This window comes from Oncorhynchus tshawytscha, linkage group LG04, assembly GCF_018296145.1.
Source record: "Oncorhynchus tshawytscha isolate Ot180627B linkage group LG04, Otsh_v2.0, whole genome shotgun sequence".
NCBI classification, from domain to species: Eukaryota; Metazoa; Chordata; class Actinopteri; order Salmoniformes; family Salmonidae; genus Oncorhynchus; species Oncorhynchus tshawytscha.
Window position 1 is genome coordinate 1,842,628 of NC_056432.1, and position 20,612 is coordinate 1,863,239.

The 20,612-nt window shown below is 42.7% G+C and overlaps 1 protein-coding gene across 1 annotated transcript in view; it reads right to left on the minus strand.

Moving 5' to 3' along the window:
• The window catches only part of cfap299 (cilia and flagella associated protein 299), a 264,558-nt gene extending 253,479 nt beyond the window's left edge, over positions 1-11,079 (minus strand). Inside the window, exon 1 of the mRNA XM_042320214.1 lies at positions 10,934-11,079. Coding sequence (XP_042176148.1) covers positions 10,934-11,044 — 111 coding nt within the window. The 5' untranslated portion in view covers positions 11,045-11,079. The remainder of the gene's footprint in view (positions 1-10,933) is intronic.
• Positions 11,080-20,612: the final 9,533 nt, after the last annotated feature.

A 20,612-nucleotide genomic window follows, 5' to 3' on the forward strand; every position in this document is an offset into this window, starting at 1 on the left:
TTATGACATTTCTCATATTCAATGACAAATACCACCCCCTTTGACAGGGCTGAAAATTAAATAAAGATTATTTTAAATGAAAATGGGACAGTCAAAAATGTTCACGGATTAAAACTGGTTTCAAATGTACCAGGCAGATAGCAAACAACTTGTATGGCGTCATGTGGGCGAGTGGTTTGCTGATGTCAATGTTGTGAACATGGTGGCAGAGGGGTTATGGTATGGGCATGCATAAGCTACGGACAACGAACACAACTGCATTCTAGCAATGCCAATTTGAATGCACAGAGATACCATGACGAGAACCTGAGGCCCATTGTTGTGCCATTCATCTGCTGCCGTCACCTCAAGTTTCAGCATGATAATACACGGCCCCATGTAGCAAGGATCTGTACACAATTCCTGGAAGCTCAGTTCTTCCATGGCCTGCACATTCACCAGACATGTCACCCATTGAGCATGTTTGGGATGCTCTGGATCAACGTGTACGACAGCCTGTTCCAGTTCCCACCAATATCCAGAAACCTCCACAGCCATTTGAGGAGGAGTGGGGCAACATTCCACAGGCCACAGTCAACAGCCTGATCAACTCTATGTGAAGGAGATGTGTCACGCTGCATGAGACAAATGGTGATCACAACAGATACAGACTGGTTTTCTGATCCACGCCCCTACTTTTTTTTAAAGGCATCTGTGAACAACAGATGCATATCTGTCTTCCCAGTCATGTGAAACCCATAGATTAGGGCTAAATGTATTTCTTTAAATAGACTGATTTCTGTATATGAACTGTAACTCAGTAAAATCTTTGAAATTGTTGCATGTTTCGTGTATATTTTTTTTCAGTATAATTTAGCCCTATAAACTAATTTAGCCCTTTGATTGTATTTTTTCTTTGTTGGATTAATTAGACTGATAGAAATGAGCAAATTTTCAGGAAATAGATGGTGTTTCCATGATGCTAAACATTCTCTGCCTAGGAATGACCCAACTGTCCCTGGGAGGTGATGCTGAAACAAGGCACACTTTAAAGTGAATATTATATTGAAGCTGGGAGGTGGTGCTGAAACAAGGCACACTTTAAAGTGAATATTATATTGAAGCTGGGAGGTGGTGCTGAAACAAGGCACACTTTAAAGTGAATATTATATTGAAGCTGGGAGGTGGTGCTGAAACAAGGCACACTTTAAAGTGAATATTATATTGAAGCTGGGAGGTGGTGCTGAAACAAGGAACACTTTAAAGTGAATGTTATATTGTGTCTAATGACCTAAACTAGGCCTAGATGGTGACTTGTTTATAAACCTCATCTCTTTAACACCACATTAACATTAACAAAAGTAAGCAAGCAGTCAAATAATAAATGTATTAGTTATTAGTTCACAGGGGGCCACAATAATTGCATATTATTCTGGCGATTGAAATATACTAGACCTAGCTAACTAACAGCTGACTTGTTTATAAACCTCATCTCTTTAATACCACATGAACAAAGTAGGCAAGGAGATAATAAGATAAACGTACCATTTATTCCTGTCAGGGACCACATGGGGCCATGTTCGGTTTGCTTATGGAAATCCACCACAGACAGTGTTAGCCTAGACATTTGCTAAGGGAGCTAACGCTAGATGGATTAAAGATTGGACAAGAAGGCTGATTTAAAGCCTAGACATTTGCTAAGGGAGCTAACGCTAGATGGATTAAAGATTGGGCAAGAAGGCTAGGCCTAGGTGCAGTAGAATAACGATTGTATAAAGCTAGAGATTTCTCAACGATCTCCTGGAGGGCCACCAGACAGCGACAGTGCACATTTTGGTTCTAACCAAGCATGAGCACATCTATTTCAACAAATCAAAGGCTTGGTGATTAGGTAACTCAGGTGTGCCCGTGCAGGGCAAGCACAAAAATGTGCATTGTCTGGTAGAAAACACTGAGTTGAACAGTTGAACAGTTTTTTGGACTATTTCTGAATAGTATTATCAAAGATTTGAATAACTAAACAAAGATAGACTGTCGTTTCCAATGGGAACAAATGATTCATAGTGGGCATAGCCAAGCAGGAGCTAGCGAGATCCTATCGGCCCATTCTAGCATACATCTGCATATTTCCGTTAGGAAACGCCTACTCTGTGAAGCCTGTATACTCTAGTATCTTCTCCCACTGGGCTTCCTGTTCTAACTCTAGTATCTTCTCCCACTGTCAGCCACTGGGCTTCCTGTTCTAACTCTAGTATCTTCTCCTACTGGGCTTCCTGTACTAACTCTAGTATCTTCTCCCACTGGGCTTCCTGTTCTAACTCTAGTATCTTTTCCCACTGGGATTCATGTTCTAACTCTAGTATCTTCTCCCACTGTCAGCCACTGGGCTTCCTGTTCTAACTCTAACTCTATCTTCTCCCACTGGGCTTCCTGTACTAACTCTAGTATCTTCTCCCACTGTCGGCCACTGGGCTTCCTGTTCTAACTCTAGCATCTTCTCCTACTGGGCTTCCTGTTCTAACTCTAGTATCTTCTCCCACTGGGCTTCCTGTTCTAACTCTAGAATCTTCTCCCACTGGGCTTCCTGTTCTAACTCTAGTATCTTCTCCCACTGTCAGCCACTGGGCTTCCTGTTCTAACTCTAGTATCTTCTCCCACTGGGCTTCCTGTACTAACTCTAGTATCTTCTCCTACTGGGCTTCCTGTACTAACTCTAGTATCTTCTCCCACTGGGCTTCCTGTACTAACTCTAGTATCTTCTCCTACTGGGCTTCCTGTTCTAACTCTAGTATCTTCTCCCACTGGGCTTCCTGTTCTAACTCTAGTATCTTCTCCCACTGGGCTTCCTGTACTAACTCTAGTATCTTCTCCCACTGGGCTTCCTGTTCTAACTCTAGTATCTTCTCCCACTGGGCTTCCTGTACTAACTCTAGTATCTTCTCCCACTGTCGGCCACTGGGCTTCCTGTTCTAACTCTAGCATCTTCTCCTACTGGGCTTCCTGTTCTAACTCTAGTATCTTCTCCCACTGGGCTTCCTGTTCTAACTCTAGAATCTTCTCCCACTGGGCTTCCTGTTCTAACTCTAGTATCTTATCCCACTGTCAGCCACTGGGCTTCCTGTTCTAACTCTAGTATCTTCTCCCACTGGGCTTCCTGTACTAACTCTAGTATCTTCTCCTACTGGGCTTCCTGTACTAACTCTAGTATCTTCTCCCACTGGGCTTCCTGTACTAACTCTAGTATCTTCTCCTACTGGGCTTCCTGTTCTAACTCTAGTATCTTCTCCCACTGGGCTTCCTGTTCTAACTCTAGTATCTTCTCCCACTGGGCTTCCTGTACTAACTCTAGTATCTTCTCCCACTGGGCTTCCTGTTCTAACTCTAGTATCTTCTCCCACTGGGCTTCCTGTACTAACTCTAGTATCTTCTCCCACTGGGCTTCCTGTACTAACTCTAGTATCTTCTCCTACTGTCAGCCACTGGGCTTCCTGTTCTAACTCTAGTATCTTCTCCCACTGGGCTTCCTGTACTAACTCTAGTATCTTCTCCTACTGTCGGCCACTGGGCTTCCTGTTCTAACTCTAGTATCTTCTCCCACTGGGCTTCCTGTACTAACTCTAGTATCTTCTCCTACTGTCGGCCACTGGGCTTCCTGTTCTAACTCTAGTATCTTCTCCCACTGTCGGCCACTGGGCTTCCTGTACTAACTCTAGTATCTTCTCCCACTGGGCTTCCTGTACTAACTCTAGTATCTTCTCCTACTGTCGGCCACTGGGCTTCCTGTTCTAACTCTAGTATCTTCTCCCACTGGGCTTCCTGTACTAACTCTAGTATCTACTCCCACTGTCGGCCACTGGGCTTCCTGTACTAACTCTAGTATCTTCTCCCACTGGGCTTCCTGTTCTAACTCTAGTATCTTCTCCCACTGGGCTTCCTGTACTAACTCTAGTATCTTCTCCCACTGGGCTTCCTGTACTAACTCTAGTATCTTCTCCCACTGGGCTTCCTGTTCTAACTCTAGTATCTTCTCCCACTGGGCTTCCTGTACTAACTCTAGTATCTTCTCCCACTGGGCTTCCTGTACTAACTCTAGTATCTTCTCCCACTGGGCTTCCTGTACTAACTCTAGTATCTTCTCCCACTGGGCTTCCTGTTCTAACTCTAGTATCTTCTCCCACTGGGCTTCCTGTACTAACTCTAGTATCTTCTCCTACTGGGCTTCCTGTTCTAACTCTAGTATCTTCTCCCACTGGGCTTCCTGTTCTAACTCTAGTATCTTCTCCCACTGGGCTTCCTGTACTAACTCTAGTATCTTCTCCCACTGGGCTTCCTGTTCTAACTCTAGTATCTTCTCCCACTGGGCTTCCTGTACTAACTCTAGTATCTTCTCCCACTGGGCTTCCTGTTCTAACTCTAGTATCTTCTCCTACTGTCGGCCACTGGGCTTCCTGTTCTAACTCTAGTATCTTCTCCCACTGGGCTTCCTGTACTAACTCTAGTATCTTCTCCTACTGTCGGCCACTGGGCTTCCTGTTCTAACTCTAGTATCTTCTCCCACTGGGCTTCCTGTTCTAACTCTAGTATCTTCTCCTACTGTCGACCACTGGGCTTCCTGTACTAACTCTAGTATCTTCTCCCACTGGGCTTCCTGTTCTAACTCTAGTATCTTCTCCCACTGGGCTTCCTGTTCTAACTCTAGTATCTTCTCCCACTGGTCTTCCTGTACTAACTCTAGTATCTTCTCCCACTGGGCTTCCTGTTCTAACTCTAGTATCTTCTCCCACTGGGCTTCCAGTTCTAACTCTAGTATCTTCTCCCACTGGGCTTCCTGTTCTAACTCTAGTATCTTCTCCCACTGGGCTTCCTGTTCTAACTCTAGTATCTTCTCCCACTGGGCTTCCTGTTCTAACTCTAGTATCTTCTCCCACTGTCAGCCACTGGGCTTCCTGTTCTAACTCTAGTATCTTCTCCCACTGGGCTTCCTGTTCTAACTCTAGTATCTTCTCCCACTGGGCTTCCTGTTCTAACTCTAGTATCTTCTCCCACTGTCAGCCACTGGGCTTCCTGTTCTAACTCTAGTATCTTCTCCCACTGGGCTTCCTGTACTAACTCTAGTATCTTCTCCCACTGGGCTTCCTGTACTAACTCTAGTATCTTCTCCCACTGGGCTTCCTGTTCTAACTCTAGTATCTTCTCCCACTGGGCTTCCTGTTCTAACTCTAGTATCTTCTCCCACTGGGCTTCCTGTTCTAACTCTAGTATCTTCTCCCACTGGGCTTCCTGTTCTAACTCTAGTATCTTCTCCCACTGGGCTTCCTGTACTAACTCTAGTATCTTCTCCCACTGGGCTTCCTGTACTAACTCTAGTATCTTCTCCTACTGTCGGCCACTGGGCTTCCTGTTCTAACTCTAGTATCTTCTCCCACTGGGCTTCCTGTACTAACTCTAGTATCTTCTCCTACTGTCGGCCACTGGGCTTCCTGTTCTAACTCTAGTATCTTCTCCCACTGGGCTTCCTGTACTAACTCTAGTATCTTCTCCTACTGTCGGCCACTGGGCTTCCTGTTCTAACTCTAGTATCTTCTCCCACTGTCGGCCACTGGGTTTCCTGTTCTAACTCTAGTATCTTCTCCCACTGGGCTTCCTGTACTAACTCTAGTATCTTCTCCTACTGTCGGCCACTGGGCTTCCTGTTCTAACTCTAGTATCTTCTCCCACTGGGCTTCCTGTACTAACTCTAGTATCTTCTCCCACTGGGCTGGGCTTCCTGTTCTAACTCTAGTATCTTCTCCCACTGGGCTTCCTGTTCTAACTCTAGTATCTTCTCCCACTGGGCTTCCTGTTCTAACTCTAGTATCTTCTCCCACTGGGCTTCCTGTTCTAACTCTAGTATCTTCTCCCACTGGGCTTCCTGTTCTAACTCTAGTATCTTCTCCCACTGGGCTTCCTGTTCTAACTCTAGTATCTTCTCCCACTGGGCTTCCTGTTCTAACTCTAGTATCTTCTCCCACTGGGCTTCCTGTACTAACTCTAGTATCTTCTCCCACTGGGCTTCCTGTTCTAACTCTAGTATCTTCTCCCACTGGGCTTCCTGTTCTAACTCTAGTATCTTCTCCCACTGGTCTTCCTGTACTAACTCTAGTATCTTCTCCCACTGGTCTTCCTGTACTAACTCTAGTATCTTCTCCCACTGGGCTTCCTGTTCTAACTCTAGTATCTTCTCCCACTGGGCTTCCAGTTCTAACTCTAGTATCTTCTCCCACTGGGCTTCCTGTACTAACTCTAGTATCTTCTCCCACTGGGCTTCCTGTTCTAACTCTAGTATCTTCTCCCACTGGGCTTCCTGTTCTAACTCTAGTATCTTCTCCCACTGGGCTTCCTGTACTAACTCTAGTATCTTCTCCCACTGGGCTTCCTGTTCTAACTCTAGTATCTTCTCCCACTGGGCTTCCTGTTCTAACTCTAGTATCTTCTCCCACTGGGCTTCCTGTTCTAACTCTAGTATCTTCTCCCACTGTCGGCCACTGGGCTTCCTGTTCTAACTCTAGTATCTTCTCCCACTGGGCTTCCTGTTCTAACTCTAGTATCTTCTCCCACTGTCGGCCACTGGGCTTCCTGTTCTAACTCTAGTATCTTCTCCCACTGGGCTTCCTGTTCTAACTCTAGTATCTTCTCCCACTGGGCTTCCTGTTCTAACTCTAGTATCTTCTCCCACTGGGCTTCCTGTTCTAACTCTAGTATCTTCTCCCACTGTCGGCCACTGGGCTTCCTGTTCTAACTCTAGTATCTTCTCCCACTGGGCTTCCTGTTCTAACTCTAGTATCTTCTCCCACTGGGCTTCCTGTTCTAACTCTAGTATCTTCTCCCACTGGGCTTCCTGTTCTAACTCTAGTATCTTCTCCCACTGGGCTTCCTGTTCTAACTCTAGTATCTTCTCCCACTGGGCTTCCTGTACTAACTCTAGTATCTTCTCCTACTGTCGGCCACTGGGCTTCTTGTTCTAACTCTAGTATCTTCTCCCACTGGGCTTCCTGTACTAACTCTAGTATCTTCTCCCACTGGGCTTCCTGTTCTAACTCTAGTATCTTCTCCCACTGTCGGCCACTGGGCTTCCTGTTCTAACTCTAGTATGTTCTCCTACTGGGCTTCCTGTTCTAACTCTAGTATCTTCTCCCACTGGGCTTCCTGTTCTAACTCTAGTATCTTCTACTGTCGGCCACTGGGCTTCCTGTTCTAACTCTAGTATCTTCTCCCACTGTCGGCCACTGGGCTTCCTGTTCTAACTCTAGTATCTTCTCCCACTGGGCTTCCTGTTCTAACTCTAGTATCTTCTCCCACTGGGCTTCCTGTTCTAACTCTAGTATCTTCTCCCACTGGGCTTCCTGTTCTAACTCTAGTATCTTCTCCCACTGGGCTTCCTGTTCTAACTCTAGTATCTTCTCCCACTGGGCTTCCTGTTCTAACTCTAGTATCTTCTCCCACTGGGCTTCCTGTTCTAACTCTAGTATCTTCTCCCACTGGGCTTCCTGTTCTAACTCTAGCTTCACTGGCTTCCTGTACTAACTCTAGTATCTTCTCCCACTGGGCTTCCTGTACTAACTCTAGTATCTTCTCCCACTGGGCTTCCTGTACTAACTCTAGTATCTTCTCCCACTGGGCTTCCTGTTCTAACTCTAGTATCTTCTCCCACTGGGCTTCCTGTTCTAACTCTAGTATCTTCTCCCACTGGGCTTCCTGTTCTAACTCTAGTATCTTCTCCCACTGGGCTTCCTGTTCTAACTCTAGTATCTTCTCCCACTGGGCTTCCTGTTCTAACTCTAGTATCTTCTCCCACTGGGCTTCCTGTTCTAACTCTAGTATCTTCTCCCACTGGGCTTCCTGTACTAACTCTAGTATCTTCTCCCACTGGGCTTCCTGTACTAACTCTAGTATCTTCTCCCACTGGGCTTCCTGTTCTAACTCTAGTATCTTCTCCCACTGGGCTTCCTGTTCTAACTCTAGTATCTTCTCCCACTGGGCTTCCTGTACTAACTCTAGTATCTTCTCCCACTGGGCTTCCTGTACTAACTCTAGTATCTTCTCCCACTGGGCTTCCTTTACTAACTCTAGTATCTTCTCCTACTGTCGGCCACTGGGCTTCCTGTACTAACTCTAGTATCTTCTCCTACTGTCGGCCACTGGGCTTCCTGTACTAACTCTAGTATCTTCTCCCACTGTCGGCCACTGGGCTTCCTGTACTAACTCTAGTATCTTCTCCTACTGTCGGCCACTGGGCTTCCTGTACTAACTCTAGTATCTTCTCCCACTGTCGGCCACTGGGCTTCCTGTTCTAAATCTAGTATCTTCTCCCACTGGGCTTCCTGTTCTAACTCTACTATTTATGACATAAACTGAGTATGTAGTATGCGCATTGGTCATAGTAAGGGTAAAGTTCCCGGATGTCGAACTACATTCGGCAAAATACCAATTATAAACTGGGTGGTTCAAGCCCTGAATGCTGATTGGCTGACAGCCGTGGTATATCAGACCCTATACCACGTATATGACAAACCATATTTTTACTGCTCTAATTATGTTGATAACCAGTTTATAATAGCAATAAGGCACCTCTGAGGTTTTTGGTATATGGCCAATAAATCACGGCTAAGGACTGTATCCAAATACCACACCCCTCGTGCTTTTAGTATACAAGCAGTGGACACTATTTCCGTGCTTTTAGGGCCCCTAATGCAATTCTTCAGAAATCAGAAAATGGCGGAAAATAAGCAGCCCGAGTCCGACGAGAGCAGATACTAATGAATTGCTTTAACTAATTATGACAAATGTTAATTAATGTAATGACTTTTAAAAGAAGTTACTTTGGCTGACAATTTGTTTGATACGGTATCCTTAAGAACCGCATAGCATATCATTACAGCAGTATGTATGTTAGCTAGCTACATGACCAAACGTTAGTTGGCTAGTAATTTACATGGAAATTGCCAGTATATTAAGGGTGCATTCGTAAATTCGGTTTGGCTATCTACTCCAAATTCAGAGCACTCTTGTCTGAGTATGCCAGTGCGCAGAACAACTGATGAATATACGAATGCTCAACACCCGTTTAATAAGGCCGGTGTAGGTGAAAGTAGGCAAAAAGGCGTAATTCAATTGTTGCCAGCAGGGCAGTTACAGTTAACAATGCTCTGGATAACCATGAATGTGTTCTCTCATTCGTACTGGAAGTAACTAGCAAACTAGCCAACGTTAGCCAGCTAGCTTGGGTGCTTGACTGCCGTTGTGAGGTCAGAAAGCTCGGATCAACCCCACTCCTCGGCCAGAGCGTCCAGTGTGCGCTCTGAACGCTCCCTATTTACAAACAGACAACCTGACAACGTTTTGAATTTACAATCGCCCAGAGCGCACTCTGGCACTCTAGAATGAATTTACCAACACACCCAAAGTAGTAAGATGTCTAGCCAGTAATGTGTTAATGCCAACAAGCTAGCAAGAGGTTGCGTTGCAATGGCATCAACTTCCGGTAGACAAGCATAATACGCTCAACTGAAAGGACACCGTTAGTTTTTTTTTTTAACTAGGCAAGTCAGTTATGAACAACTTCTTATTTACAATGACGGCCTAGAAACTGGGGGGCAGAACGACATATTTTTACCTTCTCAGCTCTGGGATTCAATCTTGCAACCTTTCGGTTGCTGGCCCAATGCTCTAACCACTAGGCTACCTGCTGCCCCAACAGTATAACGTTACTAAAAATGCACTAATAGTATATAACGTAAACTCACGTAAACTCGAACATCGCCTTGGTCCGTACAATTGCCCTTATTTTAGCGCCCCAAAAATGTAATACTTCCAGATCAACTGTAATGTCAATACCATTGTAAAGAACAATTTCTCCCCTTTCCAACAGAATCATTGACATGACCTAAACGCTGCCCGTTTCTGCATAATTCAAGCAGGCAATGACCCCGTCGGGTCTTTTTAAAAATGGCGGGTAGGGAAGCGAAACTAATGCGTGATAGTGAGAAGGACAGATGTTGTGTGGGAAAATTGCCGATCTGTCCAACTTATCACCTTATCGCCTCTAAAATGTAAATAAAACACTATAAAGAGTTTATATAATGTGTCATTACATACCTATTTGAAGGTTTGTGTCGAATTTGAATTGGGTTTTTAGAGTGGTGCTAAAGTTATCTTAGAAGTAAACAGCGGCTTTGAGAATGATGATCGCATGCAATGATGTCGCAAAAAATGACTAGGTATCCCACCTTACCCCTGTCACTGTACATTACTTGTTTTTAAAGGATGAGAGAAGTGCTACACCTGGTGGAGAGAGATTGTACTACAGAAATAGTTGCTTTATGCGTGCTGTAAGTTACATGACACGACCCCATGTAACGGAGGGTCCGTTTTTTAAACTTTTCTCCAATACTATAGATCCATTACCATGTCCATCAACGCTTGAATAGAAACCTAGTTCACACACCTGATTTTGAAGTCAACACAGTGAGCTACAGTCCCATTAGATTTCTTTGTAGCCTCGTTTGAATGTTGCGGTTGCGCACATTTGTACGGAATGGGGTGAATTTACATTATTCGAACATAGCTTTTGACTTTGTTACTCAATGAACCTACCAATGACTGCCTCACTGAAGTCAAGGCCTATACTGCCACCTACCGCCTGATCATTTTGACTGCCACAACAAACAAGTTTCAAGGTACACTGCATAGTTTGGTACGATACTTTTTTACATTGCGCAAGGGGGCACAATTAATAGCCATGTCAACCAAGTAATGCCAACTGCATATGTCAAGCTATGTTATATCTATCGCTAGGTTAGCTGCTATAGCTACGTAACGTTAGCGAAAGGACGTTTTGACTCGCCAACGTCGTGTGGTGGTAAACGCTGGCAGAAACTTATCGAAACACATTTGCAAAACACTTTTAAGCCTTTACCTCGAGATAATACAAGTCCAACGACGTAATTTGAGAGTCGAGGAAATCTTCGTATGTGTGAAATTCTGTCACAATATTGTCGAGAGCCACTGCAGCGTTGTCCTCCTCCATAGTTCACCGGTTACCATAGCAACCCGCTGGAGAATCACTACCAGAAGGCGCCGTCGCTCATTCAAATCAAACTTTATTAGTCGCAAGCGCCGAATACAACAATACAACAGGTGTAGGTAGACCTTACTGTGAAATGGTTACTTTCAAGCCCTTATTAATCAACAATGCAGTTTTAAAGAAAATAGCCCGTCTTTGCCAAATATACTTGGTATCTTTACTTACACGAAATTAAACCAGATGAAACGAGGACCGTTATATTTACAATGGACCATGGTAATTATATAGGCCCCAGTTTAAAGGAGGATATTGAGTGAGTTTGGGTTCACATGGTGTGCCAACACGTGTCTTGTGCTGCTGTGCTTAGAATGTTATCGCCGTGTATTTTTTTATTTTTAGGCCTATCAGTCAAATGTATTTTACTTACAATTTTACCAATCAAATGCAATGGGTTATTGCTGACCAATACATTTTGATGTTGTCCATTGATTTTAAAATAGACTAAAAGGGGCCTAAATGTAGCCTGTAAACCATGGAATTGATAAAGCATTGGAACAACCCTGTGAAATTGACCAAAAATGTCAAACCAAATGTACAAATCCAAAATAATTATTGCATAATTATTACACAATTGTTGCCTATATATAGAAGCCAAAACGTGTATCTTCAGCAGTGGCGACCTGTCATTCAGAGCCCCACCTGTTTAGCTAAAAATAAAATATATATATTATTATTATTATGCCCTGTTTTGCATGTCATTTTGGAATCAATACACGTCACATATTAGTTTGAAAAAAAAAATGATTGAGTTAATAAAGCCGAATACAAAGCTTTCTTGGGTAAGCAGAACCAAAATGCCGGTGTTTCAGTCTAGCTCAGTGCTTTCTGTGCTGGTGGGGCAGCCAGCAGAAAATACAGAACGTAGGGGTTGGTAATGTTCTCTAGTTGCGCCGTGATTGGCTCAGCGTTCTGTCACTCATGGGGACACTACGTCGCCACAATATCTACGGGGAGAGCTCGAAAATGCAAGCCCCTTGGGTGCTGCCATAGATTTACATTAGAAGTGCCCATCCCAGCAGGCTCAAGGTCATTGGTCACAGATAAAATGTCAAATCACGTTATATCTACAGTAGCTTTGATTGGACTGATGTCAACGTAATACTTTCTAAATCTTAGCTAGTAAGCTAGACAAGCAGTCAACCTCATGAATGAAGTCTACTATCTACTGGCAAATCCTCCTCAATCCTTGTCGTATGAAGATAAAACGTATCGTGCTCATCGGCCATTGGACATCAACATTACACAACAAGTTGGAAATCGTAAATTCAAGAATGAATGGTTTGGAAGCAATCAGTTGCTAACTGCAAGCGCTGCGATGCAGTCACTAGCCTGCTATCCCAGTCATGAAGGGCGAAGCTAGGCCCCTCTTGATTCTCATTGGCTGAAGTCAAGTTAGGGGTTATACAGTACCAGTCAAAAGTTATGTGTTTCCTATCAGCAGCATACCACCCTTGCAACCCACTGCTGGCTTGCTTCTGAAGCTAAGCAGGGTTTGTCCTAGATGGGAGACCAGATGCTGCTGGAAGTGGTGTTGGAGGGCCAATAGGAGCCACACTTTCCTCTGGTCAAAAAAAAAGATGGTCCCAATCCCCCAGGGCAGTGATTGGGGACATTGCCCTGTGTAGGGTGCTGTCTTTCAGATTGAATGTTAAATGGGTGTCCTGACTCTGGTCACTAAAGATCACATGGCACTTACTGTAAGAGTAGGGGTGTTAACCTCGGTGTCCTGGTTAAATTCCCAATCTGGCCCTCATATCATCCCCAGTTTACAACTGGCTCATTCATCTCCTATCCCCTGTAACTATTTTCCAGGTCATTGCTGTAGTCAATTTACATGGTAAATTAAGGGTTAAATAAAAAATACTAATTCAAGGGTTTTTCTTCATTTTTACTATTTCCTACATTGTAGTATAATAGTGAAGACAAACTATGAACTACCACATATGGAATCATGTATTAACCAAAAAAGTGTTAAACAAATCCAAATATATTTTTGATTTTTCAATGTAGCAACACAGGATAAGTTGAGTTATCAGCCTAAGAAATTGCAACCCAAATAAATGCTACAGAGTTCAAGTAACAGACACATCTAAACATCAATTGTTCAGAGGAGACAGTCAAATTGCTGCAAAGAAACCACCACTAAAATTTGATTTGATTTAAAGGACACCAATAAGAAGAAGAGACTTGCTTTGGCCAAGAAACACAAGCAATGGACATTAGACCGGTGGAAATCTGTCCTTTGGTCTGAAGAGTCCAAATGTGGGATTTTTGGTTCCAATCGTGTTTCTTTGTGAGACACAATAGGTGAACGGATGATCTCCGCATGTGTGGTTCCCACAGTGAAGCATGGAGGAGGAGGTGTAATGGTGCTTTGCTGGTGACACTGTCAGTGATTTTAGAATTCAAGGCACATTTAACCAGCATGGCTACCACAGCATTCTGCAGCAATAAACCATCCCATCTGGTTTGGGCTTAGTGGGACTATCATTTGTTTTCAACAGGACAAAGACCCAACACACCTCCAGGCTGTGTAAGGGCTTTTTGACCAAGGAGAGTGACGGAGTGCTGCATCAGATAACCTGGCCTCAACCCAATTGAAATGGTTTGGGATGAGTTGAACCGCAGAGTGAAGAAAAAGCAGCAACAAGTGCTCAGCATATGTGGGAACTCCTTCATGACTGTTGGAAAAGCATTCGTCATAAATCTGGTTGACAGAATGCCAAGAGTGTGCAAAGCTGTCATCAAGGCAAAGGGTGGCTATTTGAAGAATCTCAAATACATTTAGATTTGTTTAACACTTTTTTGGTTACTCCATGATTCCATGTGTTATTTCATAGTTTTGATGTCTTCACTATTATTCTACAATGTATGTGTGTAAAACTTTGGACTGGTACTATATGTCACTCTCCTATACTATATTCCCACAACAACCCCACCGGTTGTAAATTAACTATTTTTTTCAGCTGATATAACTTGTATCATATGTGGGCTGTGAAACCTATAGCCGAATAGCTTCAGACTGAGTATTTCTCACCATTTATTTACAGAGCAATTTCTGTTTTATGACAGGTTGTGTCCATTTATTTACAGTAGTGTGTTGATTAATTATTGCTATTTTCAGTGAAATTCATACAAAAGTCAAAAGTTGTGTTACCCACGCTTCTTGGAGGGAATACAACACCCTGCTACAATCAAATCCCTGTGGAGTGAAAGAGGTATGTGACTACAGGTGGAGGTAAGGATGACGAAGGTAGAGAATTTGACCGTTAACAGGGAATTTATTTCCTTCACACTTTAATTTGGGGAAAAGGGTCTGGAAGGAACAAAAGCAAAGAGAGTCAAAGTTAAAGAACCACCTCTACTACCCACCCATTACTTACCTATCTTAGCGCGCTAACCAAAATATAGGGGATGGTCCACCCAGGTCTTATCTAGGGTGCATAGACAGAGTATACACTACGGGTATAAGTATGCCCGCAGGCCTCTTGCCTAAGCACTCCCAAGATACCTCTCCTCCTCCTCCTCCCCTCCTCCTCCTCCCCCCATTTTGTGCCATTCCTAACAGAATAAAGCTACATGACTGGTGCTACATGTTGGAGTTCCGTATCGATGACTGATTGTACACAACGCAAGACGAGTACTGTTACACAAAGGTCAGCAAGGCCGGCTACAAAACACTTTACAAATTATACAGACCAACACCAAAACACAATACGTACCAATAAGCTCTCTAACAAAGGAACACTGGCTTTTAAAGCTGCAGAAGGAGTCGGTAATTGAAAACAGCTGTATCTCCTGACGAGAGGACAGGGTCAGAGCTCCAATCAGCAATGGGGGCCGACCAATCAGCTGCTTAGTATCCAGGAAGCCATTTCCTGAAACACATACCAACCCACAACACAGAAACTGGGGAATGTAGCAAGTTGGCTATAACATGAGTACAAAGTGAGTGTGTGTGTGTGTTTTTGTGAGTGTATACAGTGTGTATTATAATTTCCCATCATAAAAATGTATCCCCATTCCCCAATCAAATACCTTTTTTTGTTCTTTTAAATCCAATCTGGCAACGCTCATAGAATTTGACAGCCTTGAATAAGATGCATTAGAAAATAAATGGTGTAATGTACACAAAAAAAGTGGAGCCTTGTATTAAATGCATTATGAACAAATTCTTATTTTCAATGACGGCCTAGAAACAGTGGGTTAACTGCCTTGTTCAAGGGCGGAATGACATTTTTTTTTACCTTGTCAGCTCGGTGATTCGAACTTGCAACCTTTCGGTTACTAGTCCAACGCTCTAACCACTAGGCTACTTGCCGCTCCATATATACTGAGATCATGTGACAGATCATGTGACACTTAATTAAAGTACACCTGTGTGCAATCTATGTGACTTCTGAAGGTAATTGGTTGCACCAGATCTTATTTAGGGGCTTCATATACACCAATTATAATAACAGAAAAGATATAACAATGCATTGTATTTTAACTGAAAAAGGTTCACTAATACAGGCATAAAAAAATATATAGCTTTGTCTAAGTCAGATCCTGACAGTAAATGTAAAGAATGACCTTGTTGTGAGTTTGTATCATGATGACATAGCGAAACAAGAGGAGCAACTTTCTCATTTCTACATTTATTCCCACATAGTATTTAAAGTTACCATAACTTACCTTGTTAAGTAGGGCTATATTCTCCATAGAATATCAACATATTCCCTTAAATTCAAGTTCCCAAAAGCCTTCAGTTTTCGTATTAAAACATTCAACTAACTTAATCTGTCAGTCATGTTTCAGTGGGTAGGTCCCATACGTGGAGGTAAAGAGGTAAGTGACTCTAGGTGGAGGTAAAGAGGGATAGTGGTGTAAATATGGCCAAACATCTCATGCCAGGCTGTGGTCTAAATGTCATTCTACTTAACAATGTATACGTTTATTAAATACAAATTCCCTCTTGGGCCCTGATTGCTTTAGGTGGTGTTTAACAAAGCATTGCAACAAAGGACAACTCTACATTTGGTTCTGTGAACATGGATATCAATATGTTAAGTTATCCTGCATTTTAACCAACAAACTAAAAGGTTCAACAGTTGGGACTCTCTTAGTCTGGAAACCATTTTTGATTTGGGGTCATTAACTTGTATACAATTTTACACATAATACAAAAAGGGATGCTCCAAGATAGGGAAGGACATTCAACAAGCACAGCAGTTACACAAATGACTGATGATTGGCTGAGAGAAATTGATGATAGATTTTTGGGGCTGTTTTAATTACACTTCAGTGCAACTTTTGATATTGTCTATCATAGTCACCTGATGGAAAAACGTATCTGTTATGGCTTTACATCCCCTGCTATATTGTCGACAAAGAGCTACCTGTTTAACAGAACACAGGAAGTTCTTTAATGGAAGCCTCTCCAACCAAATCCAGGTAGAATCAGGAATTCCCCAGGGCAGCTGTCTGGGCCCCTTACTTTTTTCAATCTTTACTAACGACATGCCACTGGTATGTATGCAGATGACCAACCACTATACACGTCAGCTACTAAAATGACTGCAATACAGTTTATTTCAGAATGGGTGGCAAGGAATAAGTTAGTTCTAAATAAAGCAAAAAGCATTGTATTTGGGACAAATCATTCACTAAACCTCAACTAAATCTTGTAATGAATAATGTGGAAATTGAGCAAGTTGTCAGTTAAAACATATTGATACAACAGTTCCCTGGGCACCAAAGACGTGGATGTCGATTATAGCAGCCCCCCCACACTTCTCTGATTCAGAGGGGTTAAATGAGGAAGACACATTTCAGTTGGACAACTGACTAGGTAGCTAGGACATGGAGAAGTCTGTCCATAATAAAGTGCTGCTCTGCATTCTTAACAGCACTATCAACAAGGCAGGTCTTACAGGCCCTAGTTTCTACCTTCTTAATAGCACTATTAACAAGGCAGGTCCTACAGGCCCTAGTTTCTACATTCTTTACAGCACTATCAACAAGGCAGGTCCTACAGGCCCTAGTTTGTCACACCTGGACTACTGTTCAGTCATGTGGTCAGGTGCCACAAAGAGGGACTTAGGGAACTTTCAATTGGCCCATAACAGGACGTCACAGCTGGCCCTTGGATGGATGTACACAGAGAGCCAATATTAATCAAATGCATGTCAATCTCTCCCATCTCAAAGTGGAGGATTAACGTCATCACTACTTGTATTTGTGAGAAATGACATGTTGAATGCACCGAGCTATCTGTTTAAACTACTAGTACACAGCTCAGACACCCATACATACCACACAATACATGCCACCAGAGGTCTCTTCACAGTCCCCAGCAGTAGAATCAGATTTATAAAAACAGATAAAAATATACCTTATGGAACAGCAGGGAATATAAAGCAACACAAACATAGGCACAGACACATGCATACACAAAGACGATAAAATACGCACTATACACACACATTAATTTTGTATTGTGGATATGTGGTCGGAGAGTAGTGGTCTTAGGGCAGACACTTCGTGAAATCTGTTGTGAATGTATGTCAAAAACCTCAAGGATCCTCCCCTTTTTCTCCTAAAATGACATACCCAAATCTAACTCCCTGTAGCTCAGGACCTTAAGCAAGGATATGCACTTTGAAGTTTGTAGAAATTAATGTAGGAGAATAACACATTAGATCTGGTAAAATATAATACAAAGAAAAAACATCTATTTTTAAACATTTCTGGTACCGTCATCTTTGAAATGTCTGAGAAAGGCCATAATGTAATATTCCAGCCCAGGCACAATTTAGATTTGGGAGTGTATGTGCAAAGTTTTAGACTGATCCAATGAACCATTGCATTTCTGTTCAAAATGTTGTATTCCAAATGTGCCTAATTGGTTTATTAATATATTTAAGTTCATAATTGTGCACTCTCCTCAAACAATAGCATGGTATTATTTCACTGTAATAGCTACTGTAAATTGGACAGTGCAGTTAGATTAACAAGAATTGAATCTTTCTGCCAATATCAGATATGTCCATGTCCTGGGAAATGTTCTTGTTACTTACAACCTCATGCTAATCACATTAGCCTACGTTAACTCAACCGTCCCGCGGGGGGGGGGGTCATGTAGAGGTTAATGTTGTTGTTTTTTTGAAATGGTGTAACTGCCTTAATTTGGCTGGACCCCAAGCAGCAGCTAATAGATATAAATACAATAAGAAGTAATTAGATACATAAGGTAACGTTTCAACATTTTGGGAAACATGACATTTGAGCACTCTTGGCACTTAAGTTTCATTTTAAAAAATGATTTGTCATCAATGTATGGTCAGTAGGTGTGGAAAACTATTATTGCCGTGACAGAAAGGAGAACAATCCACTGTTAAATAAAGTCGCAAACAGCCATGCCGGAATTAAGATTCGGCCCCATAGCGCCACCATCATGACGCATTGGATGTGGCCTTAGGATGAGTTACTTCTGTACCACGCCTACAAAATATCAGAACAACATCGAACACATGATGCAGTATGCTTTTGGCCCATTTTCAATGCCGGTGACTACTTTAAAAATGTATTTTCCAGAACTGCTAGACCGACTGGCACCAAATTTGGTATGTAGCATCTATGTACTAGGGATGTGACAAATGAACAATTTTCCTTAAAAGGTTAAACCATTCATAGTAACACAAATGTATAAAATTCCATGTGAATTCACAATACAACTTTGCCCAGGCTTTTACATTGTCTAGTCAGGCTATAACACAGAGAATGTTTTGTGAGAGAAGAAAAACTCTTTGTAGTGAGTGGGTGTCTTTTTAAAGCGTAAACCATATTTGCCAGGCCTCGAGCTCAAGCAATATGTCAACTATGAGCATGAACGGTTTTGCCCGTCCAACAGCGCCACCGTGCGACTGAACAGATCTGAATGTGCATGCATATGTCGAGTCTCAACAGCGAACATTTGCACTGCGTTTTGTTACAATATGAATGCGTCTTGATTTACGTGCAAGACCACACCCATGTGAATGATTATTGGCCATGTTGTTTAAGACACCAGCCTGGAAAATATTGCATTGAGACACATTTGGTCAAGCGGCGCTATATACATATCAAGTGTCGCCTCTAGATCGGCCCAGTGGTTCCGGAAACCCAGTGTTTTTCCACAGAGGCAAATTTGTGAGGAGAAAGGCCCTACAGTATGTAGGATTCTAGGTCAGATGGGGTGATTGCATTTTCAATTGCTTGTTAGAGCCACCATTTGGCCGATTGGGTTTTGCCCGTGGTCCTTCACCATTGTGCAACTTGGCATCCTTCTATGCCTCATCTCACAGGATTTAGCATGTTTTCACTAGATAATAATTAAAGCTGCAAGCAGTGTTTCCAGGGTTCAAGCTGTGGGTCTGACTGTGCAAAACTGGACACGTCACCCTAGGATGACCTAATTTTGTACACCTTACCACACTTGCCAAATATCAGAACTCAACAGATCATGTAATATGCTTGATGTACAGTGAACAAAAATATTTAAAAAAACACCGTAAAATATTGGAAATTGTTGCATGAGTTACAGTTCATTTAAGGAAAACAGTCAATTGAAATGAATTCATTACACACCCTAATCCATGGATTTCACATGACTGGGTCACAGATACCTTTAAAAATAAGTAGGGGCGCTGATCAGAAAATCAGCTGTGTGGGTGGTTGGCCTCTGACAATCCGCCAGGCGAGGAAGCCAGACGTGGAGGTCGATGGGCGAGGAAGCCAGACGTGGAGGTCGATGGGCGAGGAAGCCAGACGTGGAGGTCGATGGGTTACATGTTAAAGTTTCAATAAAAAAATGTAAATCACGTGGTCTGCAGTTGAGGCCGGTTTGATGTAGGGCCAAATCTTAAATGTCATTGGATGTGGCTTATGGTAGAGAAATTAACATTAAATTCTCTGGCCACAGCTCTGGTGGACATTCCTGCAATCAGCATGCCAATTGCACGCTCCTTCAAAACATCTGTGGCGTTGTGTGACAAAACTGCACATTTTAGAGTGTCCATTTATTGTCCCCAATACAAGGTGCACCTGTGTAATGATCATGCGGTTTAATCAGCTTCGTGATATGCCACACCTGTCAGGTGGACAGATTATCTTCGCAAAGGAGAAATGCTCACTAACAGGGATGTAAACAAATTTGCAAGGGCATACGGGACATTTCAGGGCTCATATTTATTTCATCTCATGAAACCAACACTTTACATGTTGCGTTTCATATTTTTGTTCGGTGTAATTACCACTTTGGATGGTGTATCAATACACCCAGTCACTACACAGAGACAGGCGTCCTTCCTAACTCAGTTACCGGAGAGGAAGGACATATGATGCCAGCGGTGACTTTAAAACAGTTTAATGACTGTGGTAGGAGAATGGATCACCAACATTGTAGTTCCTCCTCAATATTAACCTAAATGACAGTGAAAAGGAGGAAGTCTGTACAGAATTAAAATATTCCCAAAACATGCATCCTGTT